General features: G+C 47.8%; 1 protein-coding gene across 5 annotated transcripts; it reads right to left on the minus strand.

Annotated features, from left to right (window-relative positions):
* Positions 1-465: 465 nt before the first annotated feature.
* LOC133898797 (protein indeterminate-domain 5, chloroplastic-like) lies at positions 466-5,976 on the minus strand. 5 transcript variants are annotated; one of them, XM_062339539.1, is made up of 5 exons: positions 5,710-5,916; positions 4,804-5,171; positions 4,263-4,662; positions 719-1,838; positions 466-653 (listed from the first exon to the last, which is right to left on the minus strand). In XM_062339539.1, the coding sequence occupies exons 2-4, from the start codon at positions 4,955-4,957 to the stop codon at positions 764-766; spliced, it is 1,629 nt and encodes a 542-aa protein (XP_062195523.1). In that variant the 5' UTR covers positions 4,958-5,171; positions 5,710-5,916; the 3' UTR covers positions 466-653; positions 719-763. The 5 variants fall into 5 exon arrangements, with proteins under 5 accessions (XP_062195523.1, XP_062195522.1, XP_062195521.1 ...); XM_062339538.1 differs by lacking the exon at positions 5,710-5,916 and adding an exon at positions 5,935-5,976 and having other exon boundaries at positions 466-1,838; XM_062339537.1 differs by having other exon boundaries at positions 466-1,838; positions 5,743-5,916.
* Positions 5,977-9,237: the final 3,261 nt, after the last annotated feature.

The raw sequence follows: 9,237 nt of genomic DNA on the forward strand, positions 1-9,237 counted from the left end.
GTGGACGCAGCCACACCTTGTGACTTTGCCGCCGCACTCCTCGTGCGTTTGCAACTCCTATATATTCCTCTTTTTTTTCTTCTAAATCCGGGCTCCCTTGTCCGGAGCCTACATCGGAGGCTAAATTGGATATGTGCGATACCCAGGAATTGAACCTAGGTAGGCGCGGCCACACCCTGTGGCTTTGCTGCCGCACACCGTGTAGCGTGTACCGTTCGCAACTCCTATATATTTCTCTCCTTTGAGAGATCCCACCACCAATTGTAGGGCTGTAAGTGGGTACCGAATGACCCAATCTAGTTACAAAAATCCACCATGATTAATCAAGAAAATGAATTAGCTTAGCGATAAGGTGGAATCGCATTTCTAGTAGGGTGGAGTAGTGGGTTTTGGGTGGATAATAAAAGGCAAAGCTTGCATCCCTAACTAATTGACATGATTGCTTCAAACTGATGGACACCAATATTATCAGAGCCAAAATTAACTGATTAATCACCAACATTTGAACAAATGGTCCGGCCTTCTCTGCTATTATTTCTTGCTTCCATGATGGATCCCCAGAAGCTACACTACACTGCGGTACATCCCATCAACATCCAACAACACAACATGTGGGTGGATCACCACTTCACCAGCATGCAGTCACCATGCACCTGCATCATAACTTTGTCTCAAACCAACTCCATGAACCCTAGCCATTAGCTTGTACTGTACGAACCAAGAGTTGTGCTTGCATGCGTTGGTTGTTTCGGATTTCCATCTCCTACTTCATTTCTGGGTCCAATGAGCCCATGCCAATGCCCGCGGCGCCGTGCCTCAGAGGCAGCCCCGCCGCGCCGTTCAAGCTCCGCACAACGCCGCCACCGACGCCAAGGAAGTCCCTCGTGCTCAGCTTGCTGTCGTCCACGCCAGGGAAGCCACCTCTGAACGCTGCGCCGGCTCCGTTCCCGGAAGCCGCGAGCGTGTTCATCAGGTCCCGGAACTGGCTCTCGTTCTCCGCCTGAGAAGTGCTCCTCGATAATCTCTCCCCTGCCATGAACCCTGCTGCTCCGGCAGGTCTCCCGTTCAAAGCGCCGCCGCTACCGAGCCCCCTGAGCAGCGAGTTCACGCTGCCGCCTCCGCCGCCGCTCGTCGTCGCGCCCATCTGAGCGGCCTTCTGCAACAGGGCTGTCGCCGACATCTGCGGCGGCGCGACGGTCTCTGACGAGTTGTACAAGGAAGAAGAGAAGCCGGTGCCGCCTCCCATTTGGTTGCCCATTAGGTTCCCCGAGAAGATGGCCGCCGACTCGGTGTTGGCGCTGCTGTTGCCGTGCTCGCCGCCATCGCCGCGGCCATTCCCGGCCCCGGGAGCGGAACCGTTGAACTGGTCCGGGAAGACGAGGCGCGCGTCCTGGCCGCTGCTCGCGCCCGAGAAGAACCCCAAGTTCAGGAGGCCGTTGCTCCCCGGCTGGTGCTGCTCCGGCAGCTGCATCAGGCCGTGGAAGGTCGGTTTGCCGTGCAGCAGAGAGGTGTGGCCGGGTTGGCCTTGTCCGTCCTCGGCACCCCCTAGATAGAACGGCGAGGAGGACGATGACGCCGGCTGCGCGCCGCGGAACGCGGGGGATCCGGTGGAGGACGCCATGAGGTGCTCGAACTGCGCCGCCGGATTGCCGCTGATGGCGGTGGTGGCCGAGGAGTGGGCATGGGCTTGGAAGGATTGCAGCTGGGGGGCGGTCATCCCGCAGAGGCCGAGGGTCATGCCGCCGGAGCCGTACATGCCAGCGCTGATAGGCGGCACCCGTGCGCTCTCCTGCGCCAGTGCGTCGCAGAACGCACGGTGGGTGATGAAGCTGTCCCTCCTGCAGTGTCCAACCAAAGAAAACACATCAACGACTTATTAGGAAATTATAGTACTTGTAAACTGAAATTACATTAGATGATTCTTCAACTGCAATGTGCAGTATGTGTGAGATAACAAGCAGATATATGCGTGCTACCTCGAACGACATATATTTTTAAACACTTGAAAAATAGCTCCAATGCAACCAGCTCAGCTCATAAGAAGTTTCAACTTTCAAGCGCTTGAGAAATAGCAAAAGTGAAAATATTGTCAGAATTCTGTTAAGGAAAAAGATAACATTACATGTGAATATTAGACGCAATTTTTTGTTGCATCTATAGAATGTTGGAAAAATCTCTTTTTGTGAGTTATGTTTGATCAATCGCATTCTATATTAGTAAGTAGGAGTGGCACCTTTTTAATTGTTCGGTTTTTGCTATTTATAAGTTGCATAGTAGTTTTTTTCTTCTTAAATCGAAGTCAATTTGTTGAGCACCGATTATAGAATTTTGTGTGCCATCAGACTAGATGTTGATCATTGAGGAAAAAATACTACTTATATTTAAGAATTCTTTCAGTCAACCTATATGTGAACCGTACCATTGATAGAATGTCTAGAATATGTCTGAACAAAAAAAGATGTGCTGTTTTAGTGTGCTAGTGTGTAGAAGTGAACTGGTACAACGATTAAACCTGACATTATACTCGTGCTTTTGGTTGACTGAAAGAATTAATTTCTCTTTTGGATGGAATGTGCTACCAAAGCAAGAAGTGCAGGTCATGAACAGTGTCATGTATCCAAGCAAGCCAGAAATGGAAAGGCAAAACAAACGGAATTATGATCCAAATACTGACGTGGGAATTGCATGTATATCCTTGCCATATGCGATGCGTTTACATGAACATACAGAAGCACAGCAATCGATTGGAGTGGCATATATTCTCCGTGCATCGAGTTGCATCATTGCATGCATGCATGCATGCTGCAGTCGTTGCTACTTGCTACAAACGAGCAGGGTGCAGTAGGGATGGCAACGGCGGCGAGGGATGCCCCGTCTCGACCTCGAAACGCATATCGGAGTAAAATCCGTCCCCGGTCCTGGCCCCATCGGAACCATGAAGTTCGACGGGCTCCCGTGGGGGAGTCCGGCGGTGGAGTCCAAGCTCTCGATCCCCAATTCGCTCCACAGGTGCCTCGCCATGGCCTCGCTGTCACCTACGATCGTTGATCGATCCCCTCAAGGCCCCGCTGTCCTCGCCACCCGACAGCCCCCATGGAGAGCCGTCGTCACCGCAGAAGCAACAGGCGGCCCTGACCTCCCTGACGGAAGGCCTCCTCGAGGAGATCTTCCTCCGAGTCACTGACCGGACCGACCTCGCCCGCTCCTCCTCAACTTGAGCCATTTCCACACCACCGAGCCGCCGCACCCCTCCGCCGGGGCTTGGCGCGCGGCCACCATCTCCAGCTAGCTAGCCGACGGTGATGATCCGAAAATGGAGGCCCGTAGCCCCACATGGAAAAACTATTCCCAGCCCACCCTGAGCCCGCGGAGGAAAATCGTCCCCATCCCTACCCCGTTCGGGGCGGATCTCCGTGGATTCCGCCTCCACCGGAAAATTGCCATCCTAAGACAACGACGCCATCAAAGGAATAAGAGTTGCTAATTTTTAATCAAGTGAAAACAAAAGACGCCATCAAAAGAATAGAATGGTGTCGCTGCGTGGATGTATGCATGCGTGATGCATCCCATCCAGCCGTCACATGAGAACAGGCCAGACTGCCATGGCCGTGCTACTTGCGAGACATGCAAGAGTCGTCGCGTGAACAGTTGGGGGTTGATCCGTGGATATATATACAGAGAGAGAACTGAGAAGTGAGAGGGCAGCCTGACAGCAGGCTACGGATTCCGAGGTGAAAAAGGAGACTGCCTTTTGTTTTTTTCTTCGTACTCTCAAAACAACCATGGCATGCGGGCAGGAGCGAGAGCGAGAACGACGGACCAGTGCCCCCTCAAGGCAAGAGACAAGAGCGGCTAGCAGTTCACGTGTGACCTCTCTCTCTCTCTCTCATGCCGGGTCCAAAAAATCAAGCACGCAATAGGAGGGAATCGAAAGCCAATTTCCAAACAAGAAAGACGCAAGGCAAGACGCAGCACGGGCGCAGAGAACAGGCAGCTAGCTTGCCGGCCAGTGACAACCCTAACACCCACACGCATCAAATCACCAAGCACCGCCATGAATTCATCATGACCCAATCATACATACTCTCTCATGGAGTAGGAGTACTTGCCCCGCATAAAAAATTCCGAAAAAAGTACTTGCCCCGCATATAAGTGGAGTAAAATTGATCAGTTCTATGCGCACAAATTGAACAGAGATTTCAAAAAAAAAACTATTCTAAGGTAAAAGTCGATCTACAATTAGCAGGGTTGGATCGAAGTACCTCGAGAAGAGCGTGCCACAGTCGCATCGGTACTCGCGCGTGCCGCAGGTCTTGGAGTGCGCCTTCCAGTCGGACTGCACGGCATAGCGCTTGTTGCACTTGTCGCACTTCCATTTCTTCTCGCCGTGCTTGCGGCAGTAGTGCTTCTTGATCCCGGTGAGGTCGCCGAGCGCACGCGACGGGTCGTGGTGCACGCACGTCGGCTCCGGGCACAGGTACACCCGCCGCCGCGTCTCCTTGGGGTTCTTCTGCTTCAGCTTCCACGGCAGGTTGTGCCCGCGCCGGTGCAGCTGCAGGTTCTGCTCCCGCTGGAAACCCTTGTTGCACACCTCGCACACGAACCGGTTGGTCGCCATCAGCGTCTTGGGGGACAGCGCGATCACCTCCGCATCGGGATCTGCTGGATCATGCAGGCATGCATGGTTCGTTTGTCATTGATTATATATTATCGTATGATTCGGATTAATCATGCACATGACTCTACAACAGGGGGAATTGAATTGAACTGAATTGCAGGAAGAGGGTCTGCCGGGATACTTGCTTGGATTGCCGGGCTGATTCCTCTTCTTCTTGGGGGCCGGCGTGGCGGGGTTCTGCGCAGGAGGAGGAGGCGCCGCCTGCTGCGGTGGCGGTGGCGGTGGCTGCATCTGCGCGTCGCCGAGTCCGAACAAGTGTGCAGAAGAGGCAGCCGCCATCGATCACAGAATTGATTAGCACGGCACCACCACCAACGCAAGTGTGCTGTTCTCTTATGGCTTCGGAGTCGCTAGAGGCCAGTCGCCACACTCTCACAGTCCTGACCAGTCCAGGTCACGAAGGATATGTACCTTGGACAATAGCCTACCTGAATCTGTTAGACTTTTCGTCCTCTCTCTACCTATCGCCTCCGGCTTCTTCTGGACGATCGATCTAAAAGACAACGGAGAGAAGAGGCAAACGGTGTGAGAGCATGCAGGCTGCACAAATCTATACATGCATCTATGTATCTATGCATCCAGGAAGGATAGATGGAACAACAAGTAGCACACATGTACTACTGCACGCTTCACTGTAGCATATGCATGGACATGGACACGGACACGGACATGGATGGATCTGTGGCGTGCCACAGAGGACAAAGTTGCTCCTCTCTACAAACCAACAAATAAATTAAAGCGAAAAGGGAGCTAGAGCGAGGAGGAAGAAAGTCCAAAGAAACCTAGCTGCGGTTGTTGCACTTGCAAACAAACAAGGCAGAAAAGAGAAGCTAGCACAAACCACAAAAGAGAGGGAGCTTGCTAGCTGCTGCTAGGGAGGGCGGCATGCATGGAGAACGAGAGGGAGGCCGGAGAAGAAGAGAACGTGAGATGCATACAAGCAAGAAACCAAAGCATCGACAAAAAACACACATCTGATTAAGAGAGTACCAAATGAAGTAGACAAAAAGGAAATTCTTTTGAAAACGTACAGGATGAGCAGATCGAAGCTAGCAAACACGAACCGGGCCGTGGCAATAAATTCTGAAAGCTGATTGAAAAGGCGCGGATCGAACTGACGAAGCTAGTAACCGGAGCATGCGCCCCTCCGTCTCTTTCCCTCTGGCAGAGAAGGGAAGGGAAGGGAAGGGAAGGGAAGAAGAAGAGGGATGAGCGTGAGTGGTTGGCTATGACTGAGCACTTGCCTATCGTCGCACCTGGTATAGTGGGGTGGTGCCCGGAATGCCTCCGCTCAGCTCAGCTCAGCTCGATGGGTAAGGTAAGGGTAAGCGCTCGCTGATCTAACTAGGGAAAGCGCCGGGGAATGGATGAGCCGTCCACGACAGTGACCTGGACGGTGGGCCCCACGTGTGCCCCCTATGGGACCACCTCAAGATGCTCATCCGTTTCACCACCCGTCTCTCTCTCCCTGTACGTGGCCGGTGGCCGTCTCTCTCTCTCTCTCTCTCTCTGTCTCTCTCTCTGTGCAAGATATTTGGTTGGATGAGTAGTAATTTGGTGTTGCTCAGTTTACCCGATTAAGTAGCCCGGATGAGTAAGTAACAGACAAATAAAAACCATGAATGAATGTCTTGGCTAGCTAGCCGCAGGGTTTACTGTAGATAAGCTTGAGCACGAGTACCATATGTGGGAAATGCACCTGAAATGAGCAAGTACTAATAACTAGTAGCCGCACTGTTCATTACTAGAGTAGTCTAGAAATGCATGGGCCTAGATAAACCAGTGAGAACCACCAACAATTCATCATTTTTTAGTCCACACATCTCATCCACGTTCTACGCAATTCCGGACGGGGAGAAAAAGGCATCGCAAGCTGATAGTAATTTCTTCTCGTACAATAGTACTTCGTATACGTGACAGAAAAAATAATCTATACATGCAATTCAAATTTTACAGTTTCGATTTCACCCATTCTTTTTAGTTCTCGTATTCACATTCTGCATATTATTTTACACTATTAATTATTTACAGCATAACATGAGTTTATGTTTAAAACACTCCGAGGTAGATATATATAGGCTCAACATTTTATGACTAAAACACTCTGAGTTTATGTTTAATGCACTTACATACAGACGGAGTTTTCTGATAACCGTTTGTGACTAATAAGAGTCATAGACTGTGTTTGTTTGTACCCGTCTATGACTACTAAGAGTCACTGATGGATTTGTTTTTAAAGACCGTATGTGTCTTCCTTTCCCCCTTATAAGCAAATTTGCTACCTAGGTTACAAAGATACACACATTATGATTCTCAAATTAAACACATTGACACATTGTTCAGTACATCGATCAAACATTATTCATAACACAAAACATAGATATTTATATCACAAAGGTTAAGAACATCACACAAATGCAAATCACACATTGTTCATAACACAAAAATCTAGCTAGCTATATATCATTGGTTGATTGACGACGTGTTCCAAAAGGATGAAATGATTGACATCATGGCGATGACATCTTCCAAAGAAACGAAAATTGATCGACAAACTTGGGTCTATTGATGTCGTCTTTCAAAAAGATGAGATGATAGATATCATCTCAGCCTCCTGTGTTTCAGCATGATATCAACCCAAGAATCATCTTCAATTACCATCTCACAGTCATCCGGATCTGGCTACACCTTGACGATCTCACACATCAGCCAGAACTAGATTGTGTTACTGCCAAACCGCCAGCCATGGTTTAGCAAGAAATGGGCACTCAAGTATGTCTTGCAATTGATGAAATATCTTCATTTTGATAAACAACAATGGAGAAATTTTCATCAGGTAGAACCGAATGGAGAATGCGGTTGATGGCGTCCATAGGGTCGACAGTGGAGGCCTTCACAGCAGCAAAGAAGATGAACCCCACTGGGCCAAAGTCAACGCTAAGCACCCACACTGTCGAAGTCGCCATAGGGACAACCCCATCCTGCCACCTCCTAATTATCGTGAATTGTGCTATTGCGGATCTATGAAGAAAAATAATGTTTTGCCATCAGTTGCATAGATCGAAGCAATAAAAACCTCGGTGTAGTGAAAGGAACCACATGATACTCAACTCGGTGCAATGAAAGGGATTTGACCCCCGGCGAGATCTAGCTTCTCCAACACGAATGGTGAGGGCGCAGAACAATCATTGCTTCTCAATGCGGTTGAACACTTGAATATGACGAGTGAGGAAGAAGAACACTCATCATCGCTTTGTATTGAGGAGAGACGAGGGGTTGTGTGTATGAAGCCAAAAGAGCCTTGGGAGATGAACGGTTTGTGTGTGTTGGAAGCCAAAAGAGCTAGCGGGCAAGGACAAGTCTTTAAATACAGATGGGTATTTAGAAAATCTATCGGTGTCTACCTACCAGACATAGACGGATCTTATGAAAAACCTTTTGTGAAAATATCACAGACAGATTTTTTCTAAAAACCGTATGTGTCTGTATGATAGAAACAAACGAATTTATAAAATCCGTCTGTGAGTTTATTCACACCTAAACGTCTGGCTTCTTACATACACTTCTGTCTTAGCAACTGTATGAGGATATTTAGTCTGTGATGGCTCCTAAGAAACTGTTTGTGACATACTATCTACTTTCAATGATTTTGTGGTAGTGCCAATTTATGCTATGAATCGTGTTCTTATATCTTTTATTCATGATGAAAATTTCTCTATTAGTGTTTGTCACAATGAAGATATTTTTCATAAATTAAAAGAGTGATTTGAACCATCATCTCTTACCTAACAAGGGCAATAAATTTGGAAGCAATGTTGTTTGGTTCTAGCGTATGACTGAGTTAGCGAGGATGGTGCCTAATCTTGATGACAACGAGAAGATGTATGAAGACAATTCTTTTGCTAAGATTGTGGCGAGATGCGGGTGTGTTGTTGAAGCTCAATCCTCGAAGACCTATTAGGGATTCATGTTGTATATATGTTTATGTTCTAAACCATGTTCTGATGGTATTTCTATGTTTAATTATGTTGTGAACCATGTTCTTTTGTTAATTAATTTAAATATGATGCATGTGATGTATATGCATGTAATATCTTATGTGAATTTGCATGTGATGCTTGTGATGTATGCCATATCATGAGGACAGTCAGGGCAAACGAGTTTCCTTAAAATCCATTTGTGACCCTTAATACACGCAGACAGTTTTTTTAGAAAATTCCGTCTACGAGGCTTGCGAAACTAATATATGTGTAGCTATATTACATACGTGGATCCTATTTAGACTCGTATGTGTGTAGCTATATTACAGACGAAACTGTAACCATGTGTAACAAACTCGATATTACATACGCTTTTGCAAAAGATGGAACACATACCCGTATGTGATAGGGTTTAACATACCTCAATGATAACCCGTTCTAAGATAGTGTGTATATATTTATAATTAATTAATTGTTTATAAAATGTTAGAGAATCTATAAATACCTGGAAAAGAGAAGCACATGCCGTGCAAGTTAAGAAAATAGATATATTAATTTTCATCACACAATGCACTTTAG

The sequence above is a fragment of the Phragmites australis genome, chromosome 18, assembly GCF_958298935.1.
Source record: "Phragmites australis chromosome 18, lpPhrAust1.1, whole genome shotgun sequence".
NCBI lineage: Eukaryota > Viridiplantae > Streptophyta > Magnoliopsida > Poales > Poaceae > Phragmites > Phragmites australis.

What these genes read in the sequence shown, in the direction of transcription:
- LOC133898797 (XM_062339538.1), bottom strand. Translation starts at nt 4,957, where the DNA reads ATGGCGGCTGCCTCTTCTGCACACTTGTTCGGACTCGGCGACGCGCAG. An exon ending in GAATCAGCCCGGCAATCCAA is followed by an intron (nt 4,663 to 4,803) that starts GCAAGTATCCCG and finishes TGCATGATCCAG; the next exon opens with CAGATCCCGATGCGGAGGTG. An exon ending in TGTGGCACGCTCTTCTCGAG is followed by an intron (nt 1,839 to 4,262) that starts GTACTTCGATCC and finishes TGGACACTGCAG; the next exon opens with GAGGGACAGCTTCATCACCC.